General features: G+C 38.6%; 2 protein-coding genes across 2 annotated transcripts; both read right to left on the minus strand.

Annotated features, from left to right (window-relative positions):
• Window positions 1-382: 382 nt before the first annotated feature.
• chp1 (calcineurin-like EF-hand protein 1) lies at window positions 383-6,806 on the minus strand. Its single transcript, XM_037072133.1, has 7 exons — window positions 6,369-6,806; window positions 6,028-6,100; window positions 4,465-4,545; window positions 3,683-3,810; window positions 3,512-3,573; window positions 2,648-2,770; window positions 383-1,968 (listed from the first exon to the last, which is right to left on the minus strand). The coding sequence occupies exons 1-7, from the start codon at window positions 6,433-6,435 to the stop codon at window positions 1,915-1,917; spliced, it is 588 nt and encodes a 195-aa protein (XP_036928028.1). The 5' UTR covers window positions 6,436-6,806; the 3' UTR covers window positions 383-1,914.
• A 1,675-nt stretch (window positions 6,807-8,481) lies between these two features.
• Window positions 8,482-17,604, minus strand: lgmn (legumain). Its single transcript, XM_037072499.1, has 14 exons — window positions 17,494-17,604; window positions 17,002-17,164; window positions 16,741-16,838; window positions 14,220-14,301; window positions 14,013-14,095; window positions 13,816-13,891; window positions 12,732-12,794; window positions 12,485-12,551; window positions 11,712-11,830; window positions 10,894-10,983; window positions 10,561-10,770; window positions 10,291-10,461; window positions 9,481-9,548; window positions 8,482-9,028 (listed from the first exon to the last, which is right to left on the minus strand). The coding sequence occupies exons 2-14, from the start codon at window positions 17,140-17,142 to the stop codon at window positions 8,986-8,988; spliced, it is 1,311 nt and encodes a 436-aa protein (XP_036928394.1). The 5' UTR covers window positions 17,143-17,164; window positions 17,494-17,604; the 3' UTR covers window positions 8,482-8,985.
• Window positions 17,605-18,664: the final 1,060 nt, after the last annotated feature.

The raw sequence follows: 18,664 nt of genomic DNA on the forward strand, positions 1-18,664 counted from the left end.
GGATAAGTGACAAAAAATTCTTTTTCTGGTGATATTAATTTGTTTCCTCTGTGGGGGGGGGACAAAACACAGAAAGAGTGAAAAATAATTGGCAAAAAAATTAAATAAATAAAAAATCAGGAATTTTCATGCATGAAACCGAGAGATAACTTCTAACTTTTTCTTTCCTTCGAGTTTGACAAAGTGAAAAAAAAAAAATCTAAAGAGAACAAAATTGCATGTGTGAAAACTTGGCATAACCAGTTTAGATCGGATTTAGAAAATGGATCACCAGAACATTAATTTCTTCACTTCTGTACCTCTGACCTGGGCCTGAAGTGTTTACACTGTACAAACACTAAAATAAAATCAGATACACGCATTAAGAGAAAGGCACACGAAGTAAGCATGGCACTTGTTTTATTCAAATCAAATTCATGAATCACTTTGATAATACCTAGACCAACATCACATAACATGTGAATCACACCCTATTGATAATTACACAATGATTAATAAGATGGTCAAGTTGTCTTCCCAGCACTCCTCTGCTGCAGTGTATCTTTGTAATGATTGAATAAATTCACATTAAAGATTAAAGATTTAAGGGTCAGACATCTGCACTCTGATTCATGTGCACTAACCTGTACAGAAAATATAATTTGAATAAATTTGAGGAAGAAATTGAAAGACAAATATTGAGCAGTGCATAGACATTTTTTGTTACCTACAGGGAGACTGATTATATAAATAGAAGCATAGTGCGTCATCATGAGTTTACCTGTTTGAAGTCTAGAAACTAACTAGTCCACAGCCCAATTTCCACCACAGGGCCTGACTCTCTTAGCCAGGGATTTATAAAGACTCAATCTGGAGATAAGCTTTTTGAAAGCAGGCCACGTTGGCAGCTAAGTCTTAATGATACCATTTTGCAAGAGCACTATGATTACCTGTCAGAACATGTGCTAGGGAAGACACAAATAATAGCCAAAGAGATAGCAGATAGAGATTTTGTGTGAAATCTTCATTATTACCATCACAGTTGTAGTTGTGAATGGATACATTATTCACACGATAAATCAGCTCCAACAGGCCCTGGGTGGTTACTGGCTTTGAAAGAGGGTCAAACTTGCTTAAGTTGCAGTCCAACAATTGACACAGGTATTTACAATCTATTGGCAGTAGCTAGGTTAACCCATATGAAAAATAAAACACACAAACATGACCACAGGTTCCTTTTTACTGTTCAGATAATAACTTAGGAAGGTGAACCAAAGTCATGGCACTTCAGTGAGTAAAAACACAAAAATCTGTAGAGACGTTAGGTCCTGCTTTGCTTCGAGGGACAAACTTGCCAGTCTGGCTGCTCTGACTTGTTCTGCCTCAAGTCAAAGAAAAAGGAGTCATAAGATCCTCTTAGCATTAAAAACACTGTCTTTGAAGATGAATCATACGCTTGACAAGTTGCACTTGTAACTATTGCATATGTATATGGACAAAGACATGGCATGAGCTAAACATCCATGGAACAGCGTGATTAAAAACTTACTCACTGCAATAGCAAAACACTTTATTGTACCGTGCTATAAAATACATTTTCATGTGAAAGTGGAACAGCAGTGGTACTAACTGTGACCCTTTAAAGTTTTCTAATAAATAATGATCCATAACTGGGGGAAAAAAAAACAAAAAACACAGGGACATTGCATAAAACAATCCAAGGCACGCAACTTTTCCCTTTGTTTACAGAGCAGTGCAAAGGCAGAAACTCAAGATCTATGACATTATCTACCTGATGCTTGATCTGACAGTGTGAACTTGTAGTGTGGGCCACAGCAGCCTGCCGAGAAGCTGGATGAGGTTGTGTTCTGACATCAGCTGACAAGTTGAAGCTCTACTCAAAATAAAAAAAAGAAAAGAACGAAGAAAAGCCTTTTAATGCAGGAACCGGATGCTCATCTTCTGTTCCACATCCACCTTCTCTAACACCTGAGGAAACAAAAACACAACAACTTTAGATACTGACAGTAGTGTATTGTATGTTGTTGTCCTCTAATGAAGAATAACAATTTTCCACTGCTCGAGTGCTGCAGGGATGACTCCTTTCTGCAGGCCAACCCTGAACCCAGCATGACCCTGTTTCCCTTGACAAAAAGTCTTTTTTTTCTCTTTGATTTTCAGCAAGACCATCTTCACAGATCAACACCACTTGTATCTTTTTTTTAAAGCATATATGCAGCACTGTACTTTACACACTTTTCTATAAATTGATCAATCTACAAGTTGGAAAATTTGGAAAGATAGTTTGTAACTAAGGTCAGTCTGTAGAGACGGCATGGTGAGTTCATGAATTTCCATGTTCGGCATGATGATGTTTAATGTCCCTGACATCCTCTGTAGTCTCATGTAGCCATCTTGCATATTTTGTTATCTCATAGTAACTAAGCAAGGATTAAAGTTCTATTCTGAGCACATGCCATCCTGTACCATGCACAAAGTGTCCTTGGAATATTTTCTTTTTCTGTGGAATCTTCTGAGCCACTCCCACTAAAAATGTACCTTATGTGCTCTTGTTAGAGGTAGATGGTCTGAAGCTTTCATTAAAAGCAGTAGAAGTAGTTTAGTAGAAGTTGTTAAAGTAAATAGAGTGTGTTTTTATGAAACTTGCCTTGATGAATTCATTGAAGGAAATTGAGTTATCGCCATTTGTGTCAGCTTCCTGTATGGTCCTATCAGCAATGCTGCCAAGCTGTTCGTCTGAAATGTTTACACCAACCATCATCCGTAAGACCTGGAAGGAAGGAAGGAATGAAAAGTTCCATCATGGTTAATGAATACCAGTGAAAAGCACTTCATGGCAAAGATTAAAAAGAACTGTGATGTTTTCTTAAACAGTATGGAGAAATGTTATGAAAAAACTAATAAAGCCACATGTATTTAAGCACTACACTAGATAATTTATGGATATTAAGGTGAATTGGTGACTAAACAGCAACCACAGGACTGTGTGAATTACAAGATTATAAACAGTGAAGGGGCTTTAAGTTAAACAGGCAGGCAAACATTACTTGGAGTGTTAAAACCTTGTGCATGACACGAAGTCGGGCACGCAAAAGTGTTTTGCGCAAAACAAGAGATTTGTCTGAGTCATTTAACCCTGAGCTTACAGCAATTACAGGTCACTGGATGTTACTGAAACCAAGCTGGCTTCACAGAGGGACAACAAATAACATAGAGGGAAGTCAAAATACAGGATGTGAGACTATCCGGGAAAAATCAACCTGTAATTAAGGTGAGATATCGCTTCATTATCAGCACAAGGGCAAAGTCCTATCATCAACATGGAAATCCCTCTCTGTACAGGATTTTGACATAGATATTGCACAACAGCATTTGTTCACCTGTTGAGACATATTTGAAATTAAATTCATTATTCATGATTTGCCTGATTAACTAATTGCATGAACAAGTTGTTTCTGCAAAGTGTACTCTGATTCAGCATCATACTTCCATGACAAACCAATCCACTCACCTGCAGCAGCTCATCCCGGGAGATTTTGTCATCTCTGTCCAGGTCATACAGACGGAAAGCAACTGGAAAAATATAAAAATATATAGATAAGTCATGGCAGCTACAGTAAATCCTGTGAATGTTCATGATACTCCACCTGGACACACCCGTGTGACCGAGCTCTATACTCACAGAGCAGCTTGTTTGTCCTGCTGTTGAGTGGCTCGCTGGCAGCAGCATTCTTGTTCTTTTCATTGTCCTCGATTGGCCTGAAGTGAGCCAAGGTCCGCATGAAGCCCCTGAAGTTTACCTGGTCCTCTCTGAAAACCAGAGACAGAGAATCATGTAACTAAACAGCACATTATTCAAAGAAAAGAGAGGATTTACTACAACATTCACAACAGAAGCCATCACTGCTTGTGTTGGCTCAGATTACCTTTACATTCATTAGCTGTGACCGACACAATGAAATCTCAAACTAGTCGTAACCCAACACCATTTTACAGAATAAGAAGCTCTCCACCTCCATCCTCAAGTTGTTCTGAAGCAAACAAGCCAAAATTAGAGCAAGAAAAAACACATCTAAAACCATTAAAATCCACAGCTAAAATTAAGACGCCTACACATCTTACTTTTTGGGATTTTAATGATACATCTGCAAACATCTGGTTTTCAACTTTCAGACTGATAAAAAACAGCCAAACAACTGCCAAACATACAGAAAGGACCTGCAGTGGTCAAGAAACCCACTTTACTTTATGTTTATACATATATATATATATATTTTTTTTTCAAACACAGAATTGGCAGTCGAGCCTGAGCCTCTCAAGTCTGCAGCTGAGCAGCCACAAGTAAGAAACCCCTGATGGCTTCGTTCAGCTCTGTGGTGGCTCTGACTCAAACCTATAATGCACACTCCTGCGTAGAAAAACAAGACTTCCAAAAGCAGCAGACAAATAACAGGGACAGCTCACCCCTCAGGAAAGAACGCATTGATGATTCTGTCTCCCAGAGGATTGATGGCCAACTCTGGGATCCTCTGGAAATCTTCTCGACTGCAGACAGGATAAGATGTGACCGAAATTTAATTCCAACACATGTTTTCAAACATGAAATCAAAAGAGATGTTGTTATTTTAAAACCATAAAACAACATACCAAATATCTTGAGACTGAGTACTCTTCTAAAAAGAGTACAAAGTACAAAGCTCTTATAACTCTTATAACTATATAACTTATAACTATGACTATTAATATGACAACAGAAAAAAGGACTGCAAACACATTTTGTGATTCAAGTGATTGTATGACTGCACTTTGTCAGCTGAGCCATATGTTAGATCTCACTGTTGTGGCAACTAATAAATGATAGGAAAGTCACCTTGGGGAAAGGGAAAATGTACCGGACTGTGTGCTGTGACTGAAAGCAATGGAGCAAGAACAAACGGAACTAAAGACTTGTTATGTGTAAACACGTCTTTCAAAAGATCTGAACAGAGATGCTCGAGGTTCGTAGTCAAGTTTAAGCAGCTTTCAAGGGGAATTTTCAAGCTTTCCAGCCTCTTACAGCTCTGATAAATTACATACTTATTTATATACTGAAGATGATGTGTTCATTTCACTTATTTCAAATCAAATCAGATGTTACGGTGCAATAAACAACTCAAATGATGTTTTGAGAAAACATTTTACATAAAGGATGAAAAATTGAAGAAACACACTAAAAAGTTTCATATTTTACAAATCTGTCATCTATTTGTAAGTAGACTTGACCTACATATCCTGACTAAATCATTGTAAAACAAGATTTTATCACAGAAAATAGTTAGTTTCAAGCTCTATATCCAAATCCAAGCACTCTAAAAACCTTTAAAACACCATATTAAAATTCAAGAATTTCATTTTTTTTTAACTTTACCCTTGAGAGACTGATCTGTAAATGACCCCTTATTGCCAAATCAAAAGGGCTGTCAGACCAAGTCTTAATGATTACTTATCTCTTCACCTATTGCTTGTTCTGCTCAAAGCATCGAGCCAAAGGGTTAATCACAAACCACAGAAATGTCACACTGAGGTCTCAACTGAATACTCAAAACCTGAATGCCTCAGATAAAAGTAACTCTTTCATGGAGAGAGATTTAATGATCAATCACAGTGGAAGTGGTGTGTGGATGAGTGAAGTGATCCAATAACAACAGCTTGATGACCTTTTTTTATTCCTTATATTGGAAATTGTTTTAAAGAATACTGTTCTGCTAAATGCTGTTTTAAGACATATTTCTAGTATTTCACCTGTGAGAACACACTGTACCTGTTGCTGACTGTAAGAACTTAAAGCTAATATAAGGCTAGAATTACCTGTAGGCATTTTTATTTAATAATAATAATAATAATAATAATAATAATAATAATAATAATACACAAACCATAATGCCTTCATTACAGGTTTTTAAGTCACTTAATCTGTCTTCCATAGACTCAAATCTGTCTGGAGTTAAAAGCGTTTGTTTTCACTGTAGTGTTTGTGTCGCTGTTTACCTGAGGGTGCCGTTTTCACCTTTATCCAGGCTGGTGAAGCGGCTGTACAGGCGAGTGATCTGACTGTGGGAGACTGTGGGGAGGATAACCAAGATTTCACAACCAGATTATCAGAAGATAACACACAATTACTCCTCACCTGATAATAACTATCATGTCATCAGAGTAAGACTGCGCGAACTATTACCCCCGTTACATAGCAGCAATGTTAAGCAACATCAGAAATTATATTAACACTCCTTCTTGTAGTTGCACGATTTTGGGGGGTTTCAAGTTACTTGCTAACTGCAGCTAACGTGTGAAAGTCTTCATCACATGAATTAGTCTTGAGCTCAACTTACACCCGGTCTCCTTCTTAATTTCTTCGATTTCCTCTTCTCGGAGTAACGTGGACGCCCTGGATCCCATGGTGAAATGTTATGAAGTGTGTCGAAAACCAGCAGATTTGCAAACCGAATCTTTGCGCAACCCAACCAGCTGTGAAAAAAAATCTCGACCCGGACCTGCGGTATGTTGAAGTTAGCAAACAAGCTAACGCGGCGAGCTAAAGACAAACGGCTTCACTCGTGGAGGGAGTGAACAGAGACGGCACAGCTAAAGTTTAATCCACCCGGTTCTTCTGTTGTCCTCCTTGTAACTTACTCTGACTGCCAGTGGACATTTACTGCCGTCGGTAATATTTTCATGTCGGGTTTCGGTCAACTTGTCTTCCTGTTTTAAGAGGAGGGCAGGAACTAAACGAGGCCGCCTCCCTCCCAGGACCCTCACGACGGAGTTAGGTAGCAGAGTTTGTGCTTGCTTACAATTCCGAGCTAACGCCGCGTCCGTAACTAGCTTTATTTTTAATTTAAGATATCATGTTATCCACTCTATTTAACACATGAGATTGATATTAACGATTCGAAAGAGAACCAACAGGCGCCGATTTGTGAGTTCATAGACTCCTTTCAGTCATGCTACAGAAAAGCTGGTTGCGGAATGAGGGTCCATCCGGCGAAGGGCACCATATCGATCATAACAGCGCCCATGACGGAAAACAGCTCAAGCATGTGGAAAAACAACAATAATTTCATTTGTAAATTCCTCTTTTAATTAAACAATGAATCTCTATGTATTGTTTTCTATCAATTATTAAATTAGCAAAATCCTATTAATGTCCATTTTGCTATATTACAATTTCCACGATTCCTGTGGAATCTGCAGGAAATACTGAATATAAACACGTAAATACGCTGAAAATAACCACCCACTTCATGAATATTCAGTATGTATTTATGTGCTCTATTTATATATCTATATATATTTATATTTATATCTAAACTTGGATATTGACATTTTATGCAATTAGTCATTTTTAAAATTTTATTAACTGGTTTCACCTACTTGAATGTGTATATAATAATTTCAAGTTTAGTTTACCGGTCTCAAAATCATGTTTTTGTGTTCACGTTATTTAATTTGCACATCCTCAAGTAATTACCACTGCAATTACTTGATTTTACTGTGACTTTTGTTGATAAAGTTATTATTGTTATTATATATTAGACAGGTAAATAAATAAGTAAATGGGTAGAAATAAAGGACAGCTCTCCACACAAATAAAATAAGCTACATCTTCACACTTAATTAAAAATGTTAAGCTGTAGGTCATTATTGTCGCCACTCGATGTCGCTATTTCCTTATTTAATGTGAGATTTTCATTATTCAGTGCAGGATTTGTCGGATTGGTGCGATGCAGTGCATGTGTCAGTCAAAATATCCTTAAACCAGTCCATCAAATCTGTGTCACAGGAAATAGTCACAAAGTACTGAGGCGAGCGTTAATGTAATACTTAAAACTAATTTTAAAAAATGACTTGACTGGAATGTGAGCCTCACGGTGGCGCCAGAGGAAAATAAGGTTATCAATAAAATCAGCAGGCTTCATCTTGTGGTAAACATACATTTCTGTTTTTCTTTCTTTGACAATTGATATTTTTCAGTCTAATTGATTTACTGGATTAAGTGAAATATGTCAAATATTACATTCAATCTTCACTTGGGTGATCTAACTTTTTATCATTAGGTCCAAATTGATCACATAAATACTTAATTTCATGAACAAATACCTACAAAACTAATGCTACTCACATCAGCCCCTGCTGGTCTGGTATGATTCCAGGTTTGGATAAAGCAACAAATCTGCTTAAAAATTCTTTTCATGAAAGAAATATCCTGTAAAATGAAACCCGCTCAGACGGAGGCTATAAAGATGACAGCGGTTCATGGTTTAAGGGGAAAAGGCGGTTCTGATCACAGGAAAATAGGCTTAGGTAGAATTATTTTGACACCATACAAATCCTCTCCTGGAGACGACCCACTGCTAATGTGTGAGGAAGACTACGCTGTGAAATTTATGTCATTTGGTTTTGAGGAAATGTTTAAATCATGGGCAGAATATCCACAGCAGTAGAAACACTGGAAATACAAGTCATTTATTTGTGGGGGGGGGCAGTTTTGGTCTTAAGATTTATTTCAAGATCCCTGTGTGACAACAAAGTCTCTTGAGGTTCAGCAAACATTCAGTATATAGTGGTATGTCCTTTACATGTCAATCAAACATTCATTCATGTAAAGCCTTTCACACCACAAGTAAAGCTAAGAGCAAATTTCTTTACATGAATCTCGCGTTGTATTTGTCCAGATACACAAATAAAACAATCAAAAAGCAGTAAAATATCATCCACAAGCCCTTCACAGCAATAGTGCAACTCATCACAAAAACAAGTTTAAAAATTCTCAGTAAAATCAAAAAAAATATTAAAAGTCTTAAAAAAAAAAAAAGTTAGTGTGCTGATCAAACGATAACGTCAACTCCACGTCGGATTGATTCCCAAGCAGTGCAAAGAGAAGCTCCGTCTTCCCACACGGAGGAGGAAGCAGTTTGATGTGAGGCTCTCCTGGATCTGCAGACACGTCTACTTTCTGAAATGACACGCTGCGTCCATGGCACTCTGGATGCTGCAGAGTGGAACAACAAAAACACAATTGGTTTCTGTGTCATACAACAAAAAATAAAACTTGTGTTGAGAGTGACGTAGAGTTTTCTATTAGTTTAAATGCACTATATGTAATTCTTGATGCTAGAGCTCTCTCAATCGAAACAAAAGACATTTGCAGAGCGTTGGGAAAGTCGAGCAGAGTGGAGAAAGGAGAGAGTTGGAGATACATCAGAATCTGTTCATTTATGGACAGGAGGTGAGCTCAGAGATTACTCTTTAACTTTTAGGATTTCAAAATGGATTTATCTCCACTCTTGTTTATCAACCTGAACTTTTGACCTCTGTTGTTCAGTGTTTATGTGACGTAATGTTTACTGCTGACTGGAGCTGGAGGCAAAATGTTCATTACTTCATGAACGTAGCGTGAAGAAGGGGGAAGAGAGAGAGAGGAAGTAGAATAGTAGACCGTACCTGTCGGCAGAGTATCCTCTCTCACACAGGTTCACCAGAGCGTACAGATGTCTCAGAGCGTATTCATACTGAAACACAAGAGGACGTCACACGTGTCAGAAATGTCCCCAGAGACAAACAGTGATGCCTCTATGTTTGTGATCACACCGTTGTTTCCCATCCGTTGTATTTGTGGAACTCAAAATGTCAAACCGTTTCAGAGAAAAAGGAACGAATGAATGAATGAGAGTACCCCAAAAAAAACTTTCAAGTTACATGATCAAGTGTTAGCTCTGAGCTAACAGGTAGGCTAAAAATAAGAGAATGACGCCCTAATTTTTATACATTTGCACTTCTGTCCTACATGCAGTGATGGAAAGCAACTAGGTTCACGTGCTTTAGTTCAATTTTACTTGCTACGTTTCTTCTTATTTCTCTCCTTGTATTTCACATGCTCACCTCATAACCAGGCAGCAGTCATCAGGTAGAGACGAGCAAGTTATGAGTTGCAAGTTAAGAGATTTTGGTGAATCCTACTTGGGATGTTTAAGTAAGCTAAAAATGGTTTTCACTACATTTGCTGCTTAGTCAGTCTCTCTGTATTGGAGTTAGCTGAATGGTAGCAGCATGTGAAACACATCTGCTGCTTCCTCTTTTGAAAGCGGAACCACACTTTTGGCATGTCAGTAAGTTTCAACCATCAGCTGCAGATGAATCCTGCCAGAACTCTGACTAATGAACCGTTGCGTAAAAAAATAACCCTACACTTTCCAAATGTGGAAACCCGTTCTGCTTTTAATGTACTGAGGGGACCCTTCTGCGCAGCTCTACCTCAGTTTTGTGCCAGTTGAAGCAGTTGTGTTTGAAGTGGTTGAATGCAGCCTTGTAGCAAGCGTGCTGGGAGAGATCGGCTCTCTGGTCGAGAATCTGCTCGGTCTCGAGCTTACTGCCGGTCACCCTCTCCACCACTTCACGCATGGTATCAGCCATCGTCTCCCTGACCTGAACACAAACACACACACATATTCACACATGAAATCTGTAATATGAGACCTGTTATGGTGGAATTTGTGCAGTAAAGTCACGACAAGTAGTTTTTACCTTGAGGTGGGTGCTGATCTCCATCAGCATCCCCCTTGCAACTCTGATATCATTGGAGGCCATCAACTTCCTCTTGAGGATGGCCAGAGGAACATCGGGACTCGGGGTCAGATCTGGGTTTGTGATTGGCTGCAGGGTCATTGGGGGAGCAGAGGGGCTGTTTGCCTTGGAGTTACCCTGGAATGCCATAACCTTCATGTGTGCCATAGTCTGTGGAGATAGAAACAAACTCAAGGTAAGTATCAAAATATGTCACAAAGACTTCAAGATATCACAAGAATCTGGCTCTACATTTTCCCTTCTTCAGCAGTTTTCCTTCAGTCATTCTCTCACCTTGTTTCCGTACTGCTGGACATGGCTGGTGTTTGTGTGACTCTTCACGATCTTGAACTGCTTCACCAAAGTTTCTTTGTTCAGGTCCTCCTGAAAGCACAAAAAAACATCATCACATAAAAATAGGTAACAAAATGTTTCCAATGCACAGGAATAAATCAAAGTAACCTGTAAATCTATAACAGTTTCAGAATTTAATAAATGAACGGTGTTTTTTCTTTCGATGAAGTTCCTGTTTTGGATGCTTCTTCAGTAAATTATTATAGGCCTATGAGTGATATCAATGCTGCTAATGCAAACATACCACACAGTTTTTATTCTGCAGGTTAAAACAAACAAACTGCTGCTGCTGTTGGAAACGCTCACCACTTCCTTTTCCTGCCCTTTGAAACCAGGTGCTTGGAACAGCAAATACACCTTTAATGTACCTCATATAGTTGCTTTCGTATCATTAAAATCAGTCTGTAACCAACTACCGTTACATGAAAATACAGGCAACTAAAGACAGATACACATACTAACATCTGGTAAAGCACGCAAAACTGTTTCAGTGGTAGTTCCCACTTCAACAGGTGACATTGTATATTCATAGCAATGGAAACAGCTAATAAAAACCCAACATTTTCTTCTCCTTATAGCCAAGATTTCAATAACACAACTGGCTAACATTGTGTAGCCTTTATTGTGACGTCTTCACAGGAAATACATTGTTTTTGTCACCGAGGTTAGCACTAAAAGTACACATTTATTCATTTCTTGACATGTTTATTGGCATACAGAGTGTCGCTACTTCACTGTGATTGAAATAAAACACCCACCACATCAGAGTCCTCCATCCAGTTCACACTGTACCAGTCTCCCAGGTACGTGTCCCTCTTCTCGTCATAGTAGCAGGCGTAAGAGGACTCATGAGGGTTGGCTGCTGTGGTGGCGTACACTGAAAAAACACAGAGAGACAGTTTGACTGAAAATGATTTTTCAGGAGTTTTTCAGGAGGCAAAACCTAAACACAAATCACATGTCTGTTTGAGAAGCTTAGAAACATTTAAAACACAGCACATGAGGCTCCAGAAGAGTGTAAAGTTCAAAAGTGGATATGTGTGAAAATGAACTGCTGCTTTACATTTAGACTTGTGGGAGGTGTGTGAAAACTCTGGTTAACACAATAAAACCAGAACTTTGATCCATGTCCTGTTATGGTTATCACATGAGGCTGAACACATGACAGAGTGACTGGGCTCACAAATTGCCACAAACCATAAGACTGACCTCAGTGTTTGATGAGACACAACATAGTCACAAACTAAAGTGCTGATCCCAGTCTAGTCCAAAGATGACATGTAAATCATTGAGGGGAAGAAAAGGGCCTATAAATCACATGAACCTTTGCTGGCGAAATCTGCTGATTTGGTTTTAAGTTGTGGCTTTAAATTCATCATCAAATGTAGGTGAGGTCTAAAGGTCACAAGGAGAAGTCAAGTTCAAAATGAATCCAACGACTGACGCTTCATATTGATCCTTCGTCAGGACAGAAGCTTCATTATCTTCTGGTTTCACTGAAAAGTGACTGATAAGCTTAAGTTTGACTCACCATCGATATCAGTAGGCAGGTGGTTCATCATTGACCCGGACTCACATGCCTCGATGTAAAACACCATCTGTGCATGTGTGTGTGGGCGGAAAGAAGATAAAAACAAGTTTTATCGTCTAATCTTCCACCGCAGCTTCCTACACCATCACCTGACTGTATACATGTCATATAGTATCATATAGTATAGTGAGCGATTAAGCCACATACAGTAAGTCTAAAAAAACAACAGGAGCATGTTGTAACGTACCTTTTTGTATTTCTTATTGTCGTGCATGTATTTAATGGCTGCTTGGAAGTCGTCTACGCTGAGCTGCAGACAAAAAGAGAGGACAGAAACTGCTTTTAATTTAAATGTTTTAAAGTGTCCTGCTGGATTCTACATACAAACCATTCAAGATATAAACAGTACACAGTTGTTGTTGTTACAGTCAGTGTCAAAAGGCTGCAATTAACAACTGTTTTCTTTATAAGTTAATCTGCCATATAATTTCTTAATAATTGATTAAAATGTGGTAAGCAGACGGTGAATTTGGAAAAAGTTAGATGATTGTTGAGTCTCAATCCCAGGATGTCACACTCAGTTGGGTTCAGTATTTGACAACCTGTGAATGAGACACAACGACTTGCTATCTTTCTCTAGAATTGCCTTCCCTGAAAATGAGACAAAATGTGCAAGTGAAAGATGCTCATCACCATTCTTCAAAGCCTAAAGTGAAGTCTGAAAATTGCTTTCTCTTGACCCATTGAATCTTTGCCTTTGTAAGGAGGAAATCAATTATCAACATTGCTGGCAATTAATTGTCTTTCAGTCAACTTACAGATCAGTTGGCTAATTGTTGCAGCTCTTTACGATACATTATAGACAGGAATATTGTGCCATTATTCCACTTGCCATCTGTTTAAAAGCTACAGAGGCGGAATGGGGGCAGAGTGTTGTTCTGCCTCTGATCACCAGTGGAGGTAGTAACAGAGCTGCAGCACAACAGGGAGGTGTTAGCCAGTGTTGTTCGGTGTAAAGAAAAACAATGGGGTTTAGAGGTGCGATGGCAAAATCTAAAAGGGGCTAATAATACCTTTCCTGTTTCAAAGACTTCATGGTGCAGCATCAACTATTTTTTAAAAGGTCAAAACACTGCTCAGATGTTAAATAAAGGTATTCAAATATGTAAAAGGCAACATGACTCATCATCATATGACTGGCATATAGCTGCCTGGGAAAACAAGTTTGATAGCATTAGAATATTTAGTTCCTGGTGTATATTCTGTGGTTAAGAGCTGGCTCATCTGTCTGATGCTTGTGGGTAATGAGCAGGAAGAAGTAAAGTGCTCACATCATCATTGGGAAAGGCCAGAATACCAGGCGCCCCGTGGTCTGTGAAGTACACAAACACGTGATCGTTGGGGCCGCTGCCAAGACAAAGAGAGCAGAGTTATAAACATAATCTGGACAAACCAGATTTTTTTGATATCAAGTTTCATCTCTTTATGAGATTCACTCCTCCATATCTTGTTTTCTTCGATCACTTGCCTCTTCAACACTTTTCCCGAACCCCCTTTGACTTTTGAGGCGTCGCCCTTCAGCACAGCCAGAAAGTTTTCTGGGGTCACATCCTGCAGAAAGAAAAAAAACACCCACTCAGAAATCAAAGTTTGCTGCACACAGCTGTTTGAATGTGAAGAGCACTACTAATGGTAAACATTTACTCCAGAGTTTTGTACAAATATTTCCACTCACATTGCCAGTGTAGTCTTTAGGAACTCCCTTGTAAACATCAGTGCCGTTTGGCCTGTTGATCAGTATCCCAGGAGTGGGGTTGCTGGGAACGAAAACATGATTCAGAGTTAAAAAGCGGGAAATGAAAATGGCTGACAAAACGTTTTGTCATGATGATGGAAAGCAGATGAATGATCAACGGATCAGGTGACAGCTCCACAATGTTTCACACTCGTTTCCCTTTTCACTACAGAGTCACTCTCTGGAACAACAACCACCATCCTTATCTATCTTATTGTAACAGCTCTGTTACAGTCGTTTATGTAGAGCTGAAACTTTCCTTTGTCTCGTGCGACTGTAGCCAGAACAAGTTTTAGATTGTCAGTCGGACAAAACAAGACATTTAAAGGTGTAAACTTGGGATTTAGGACTGTGACGGACAGTTTTCACCATTGTTTGACATTTTGTAGACAATGGATGCAAATTAGAAGCAAAAAATTACTCTAATCTAAGACTAAACCCGTCTGTCACTACTCAACAACTAGCCCAACGAGATCAAACCCATACTGAGGCAACTACGTGGCTAAAACAGAATAATACCAGCTTATATAAAGAAAACTTTTTGTATGTTTTAAATTAGAAAGTACTTTTATTTTATCTAAATTCAATCATAGACAATTTACTAAGAAAATAATCTGCAGTTAAGTCAATAATGAAAATGACTGTTTGTTGCAGTCATCCATTCGTGATAAGATTAAATCAATGAAAAAACATTCGAGTGAACTTGAAAAGGCGTCTGTTATCAGTTCAAGTGGCCATCGATTTGTCTTCATGTGACATCATGCAAGCTGCACGGCTAGTTAGTTATTAACCAAAAATCCAATGTATGAGGATAATGATGAGGATACAATACAATCACTGTTGCATAACTTATCTTTAAAACTTGACCTACATTATGTGGAGATACTTTGATACATGGACACTCAGTCGAAGCAGAGGAACAACCGTATTCCTCAGCTTGTCATTGGTTGCTTACTACTAAATTATCCCACTTCAGCCTTCTTAAACACCTCAGCGTGTAGCAGCGATCCCATTTGACTGAAACTGTGGGATCTGCTTTCACTACGGCTCCTCTATCCACACATCATGTCCGTAACGTAACTGCAGGAACACTGAAATCAGTTCCTTGTGACTTCGCTCAGTGAGTCTCTTTGACAGCTTGTTAACAGTGCTGCTGCTCTGACAAAGAACCACACAGGGCTGACATACCACAGCGAAATGAGAAATACCGACATGTCTGTGGTTTATAAGCGGGGCTGTATATGAGTACAGTACTTTCCTAATCAAAGGGCACAATGTAGTTTCGGAGAAGAAATCCAGACACTCAACCTTCTAATACTGTAAAGATTTATAGGGTAATAACAGAAACTAAGAAATTGTTTTTATCCATAACTGAATGAAGAAGCTGTTCTCAGAGGGAAAGTAAGGTCCCCTGAACACTGTTTAGAGCTAGTAAGGTGGCAGGGTCCGCCACATATAAAAAAAAAAAGTAAAACAGTGTGAAACTGTGTCATCCTTTAAGGTCAGTGTGGTCATTCAGTCATTAAAACAAAGAGGGTTTGTTTATTTAGTTTCATTTGGCGTAATCAGTCAATGGGGATCTTTCTCCCCTGATCAAATGTTTTTCCCCAGAACTACACTGTTCACCTTTTAAAGTTTCACTTTTCATACCAACGATTTAAGCTTATAAATGTATTATTAGTATTGATCCATGTCCTCCAGTATTTGGGCCAAATAGCTCATTAAAATAAGGTGTGTCAGATTTAGTAGGCCACAGCTGACACGTCAGTGTGTGTCAGATACAAGTTTAATCAACATTCAAGTATCAGATCTGAATCGGCGTCAGCAGACACTCTGTATTAAATGACCCTGATCAGTTTGAGGCCAAAAAAAACTTAACTTAACCAACCCTAACTTAAAACGTTGTCAAAATAGGTGCTGGTATTCTTGTCGAGCAAGGACATTAAAACACATGTCAGAACACAACCCTAACACCTCAATTCTTGGATGATCTATGAGGATATTTATCAGTCTGTTGCTGCTGGAATAGTTTTGTTGATGTATTTTAAATTTTAAGTGTTATGCTGGTCATACCTTGGTTAGCGAGGTAGCAGAATACTTGTTAGTGTATTGTTTTTATGTCTATCCTCATGATTATGCTGGCTCTTTTGTGCAGTGTTTGTTTGTTTTCCTTATATCTTGCACTTAACAAATAAAGTTGCCCTTGAACTTGAATAGTAATAATGCATGTTAATAACGAGTGATTACAGTCTTGTTACAGAAACGTACAGTACAGCGTGTACACAAGATTCATAAACCTGCTAGTGTTATGTACATATTCTGCTAAATTGCAATTGAGCAAGACTAGAAGGGTCAAACACTAAGAGAACTAATGTGTGTTTATTTTACATTTGAGGGGAAAAGGAGAAGTCTGTGTCACAGAGATAAGCTTCACGGAAACCGAAAAAAAAAGTTAACTCACTCCTCATTCTGTGCCAAGTCATCGTACATCATCACCACAATCTGCTCATCTGGGATGCCATTCTTGTGGACGATTTGATAAGCATGGCAGGCATCGGCCTGGTAGAAGGAAAACAGCATTGGATGAAGGTTTAGGAGCACATTTTAAAAGCATGTGCCTTATCTTATCAAAATGCAGATTATAAAGGAAAACAATTGGGTCATGCAAAGTTTGCACATGATAAGGCGACTTTGAGGGATCAGTTTCATGTACACCTCTCACCTGGTGCCTGTAGTTGTACCAGCCACTGGAGCCAGCAACGATGACTACCCAGTTTTTCCCTTTGTCTGGTTCCTGGGTAGGGAGTGCGTTCACCAGCCCGAGACTCAGGCCGAGCAGGACGGCGAAGACTGACTTAAACATGTCCTCTTCTTATGTGTGAGTCCTGTGTGGAAAACATGGACCATTAAAATCTCCCCTCATGAAATAAACTCTTAGAATAAAGTTGCTGTTGTCTGTTGGACTGTGAGGTGGCGACAGACAACGACAGGTACGCAATAAATAAATGGATAACACAAACATGCCACCTGACTGCCTGGACATCACATGACGATATCCATTCTCGGCAACTGGCTAGCTGGTTGGTTAGCACAACAAGCTAACAACACGATAAAAATGCTTTTCTTTAAAACAGCTGAGAGTGCGAGAAAGCTTTTACAGGTATCCTATATAAATCCCAGCGATGTCAGAGAAAGAGAAAAACATGTTTTTTACCTTTTCTTTTGCAGAAGTTAACGTTGAAAACAGCAGCGGAGTCACTACATGAACTCGCTCAGCGACTCAATGGGACATTTATACGTGACGTCGGGAAAAACAGATGCTGGGAATTCTCGGGCAGCAGCCAATCACAGGGCTCGAGGGGCGGGGCTCTACTGTAAACAGTCATGTGATTGGAAGAACAGTAACATGTATGAGCTTGTCTGTTTTCTGATGAAGTGAAAACTAGATTACGGAGTTTTTTTTCCCAGTGGATTGTCATTTCTCAGAAAACAAGACTTTAAAGATTTATTTATCTAAAAAAAAGTTGCCTTTACTAACATTAGTATGGACGGTACAGTGGTGAAAAATAATTTAGTAAATATATATTACTTTCTCTGTGTGTGAAGGGGCTGCAGCTGCTTTTTATTTTACAGTCCAATATTGTATAATGACAATAAAGCAGTTTGCTGTATCAGATGTTTTTAAACTTTTGACTTTATATTCCTGGGAAAACTTTAACCCACACTTATCACTTTGCATATCACCAATAATATTGAGATCGGTGTCAATTATTCATGTTTTCCCCCAGCTGTGTCATACATTTGTTTACTACTTTTTTGTCTCAAGGTTGAATGTTTCACATGCAGCCCGTATTTTTTTGGCTTGTCCTGCACATTTCTTTCTGAAGTTTTTGGCTTTGTTTTACTTACTTGTCAATAATTAAATACTGTATGTATTCTATTTTATTTGACCAATCTATTATGCATTTTTTTCTATATGCTTAAACTAAAAAATAAAATTAAGCAGAAATTAAAAAAGAAATGTGAATGAATCATGTGCTGGTAGATGCCTTGAAATAAATCACATTATATCCTTGCTCCTTTATTCTGTCAAGTTAGCTATAGTCTGACCGTAAGTTTAATTTTTAATGTACTGGATGACTTTACTTTTGAAACTTTAAGTACATTTAGCAGACAACTCTTTTCAATGCCTTATTTTTTTGAACTGTTGTTGTGGAGCTACTTCTGTATACTTCTTTCACCACTGTTTGTATGCCAAATGAAATGAACTGAGTCTTCACACAATAACAGCACATGGCACCAATTTTGCAGCGTTTTACACAACTCCTGATAACCAATGAAAGTGGGTACAAGAAAATGTCATATGATTCTGTGCCATAAAGAAT

Source organism: Acanthopagrus latus, chromosome 16 (genome assembly GCF_904848185.1).
Source record: "Acanthopagrus latus isolate v.2019 chromosome 16, fAcaLat1.1, whole genome shotgun sequence".
In the NCBI taxonomy this organism is placed as follows: Eukaryota; Metazoa; Chordata; class Actinopteri; order Spariformes; family Sparidae; genus Acanthopagrus; species Acanthopagrus latus.